Genomic DNA, 1,769 nt, shown 5'->3' with positions numbered 1-1,769 from the left:
GGAGTTGGTGGAAGGATTGAACGAGTAAGGCCTTTAAGAAAGCACTAAATGTCAGTTGCTAAGGCGGCTTCCTGGTATGGCGCTGTGGGTTAATGCACTGTACTGCAAAGTAGTTTGAACTGCAGGGTCGGCAGTTCAAGCTCACCAGTCACTCCTTGGAAACCCTATACAGGGTGGCTGTGGGTCAGAACCGACTCGACTGAACTTAACAACAACAAGGAGGCTTAGCTGGATGCTGCAGGTAAGGCTGCAGATGAGGCCCTAGGGCTCTATAGGAGATGAGTGGGGATTTGGGTTGTGGTGAGGGGGCGCGGGTTGCAGGGATTTTCCCCAATAAGGGAGGGAAGTTTGTCCTTGTCGAGTTTGGATTTGCGGCGATGCCACCCTCCACCTGACTACCGGGGCATTGATACCATTGTGCAACACAGAACCTGGAACCTGGGCTTAGGAGGTCGTGCACCCCAAGCGTTAGAGAAAATATGTGTTTGACCACCTTCTGGGGAGGGGGTAGAAAAGTTCACCCGGCCCCGCTCTTCTGACCTGCAGGTTTGCAAGTCAGCCAGCGAGCTCAGCGGCTATGTGGTTTATGGCCGGCAGAGGGCGCTCGGCCCAAAGCTGTGAATGTTCCGGAGCTGCGACTCCGCAGCACTAAAGCCTGTTAAGGCCAGGAGACCAGCAAGAGCGTGGATGCTGAAGGGTGCGGGTTCCAGATCCCCGACACAGGAGTCAAGTGTTGGAGTCATTACTATGGGCCCATTGGGGTCCTTTTTGTGCCCAGCTGGGTGGGCAAGTCCCAGACATCTCAACCTGGCTGCTCCTTGGGGTTTGGGAGCTTTTAAAAACGTCCCTGCTCTGCCACACCCAGGACACTATCATTCAGTCCTCAGGCCTAGGCATCTGCATTTGTTAAGCGCTCGGTTTACACTGAGAACCTCTGTGTAAGATCCCGCAAGCTGTGGCTGGCCCCCAGTCCTGATTTACAGGAATGAACACATTACGGAGAGCACACCTGGGCTGCCATGCCAGCCACCAGTGCTTCTTGTATCGTCATTTGCTGTTGATTCCGACTCATAACGACCCTGTATAGTGTGTTTTCCAAGGAGCGGCTGGTGAGTTTGAACAGCCGACCTTGCTTTAGCCCACAGCGCCACATCCATACCTACACCAGGCTCTCGCACCTCACTGCTGACATTTGGTGCTGGCAAATTCTGTCATGGGTGCTGTCCTGTGCACACTTTGGGCGCTGTGTGCGCACGTTACCTACAAGCAGCGATACCACCACAAGCAAAACAGACTTTGCACGTGTGACGACAGCTTTTTGAGATGGAAGCTGACCCTGGGTTACTCAGGGGGGCCGATATCATCACAGGTCAATGGTGGCAGCTCAGTGTCACCCCCTCCCTGGGTGGGGCAGGCCAGTGAGCCCCATCCTCGTAGTGGAGCCCCTGATCAGCCAGCCCCACCCCCTGCAGCTCCCCTAAGCTCTTCCCCTCTCGCATCAGTTGGCCAGGTGGTTGTCTTCCAAATTTCTTGGCATAGAAGAGTGAGTGCCTTCAATATCACATTAAAAGATCTCCATCCAGGAGCCTTGTCCTTCGCCAACGCCTTCAGTGCACCGTGGACATCTTCCTTCGGTACCATTGCCTCTTGATCATACTGTACCTCTTGAAATGGTTGAACATCGACCATTTCTTTTTGGTGCAGTGACTCTTCCTTTGATGCTTTTGGCATCATTCAATAATTTGACAATAAAAGTTTTCAGTAATACA

General features: G+C 53.2%; 1 protein-coding gene across 1 annotated transcript in view; it reads right to left on the bottom strand.

Annotated features, from left to right (window-relative positions):
- Positions 1–584: 584 nt before the first annotated feature.
- ZBP1 (Z-DNA binding protein 1) overlaps positions 585–1,769 on the bottom strand; it is a 31,960-nt gene continuing 30,775 nt past the window's right edge. The window contains exon 7 of the mRNA XM_006839310.1: positions 585–778. Coding sequence (XP_006839373.1) covers positions 585–778 — 194 coding nt within the window. The remainder of the gene's footprint in view (positions 779–1,769) is intronic.

Source organism: Chrysochloris asiatica, unplaced genomic scaffold (genome assembly GCF_000296735.1).
Source record: "Chrysochloris asiatica unplaced genomic scaffold, ChrAsi1.0 scaffold00023, whole genome shotgun sequence".
NCBI classification, from domain to species: Eukaryota; Metazoa; Chordata; class Mammalia; order Afrosoricida; family Chrysochloridae; genus Chrysochloris; species Chrysochloris asiatica.
Note: the sequence above shows the minus strand (reverse complement) of the source record. Positions and strands in the feature narration are given on the sequence as shown.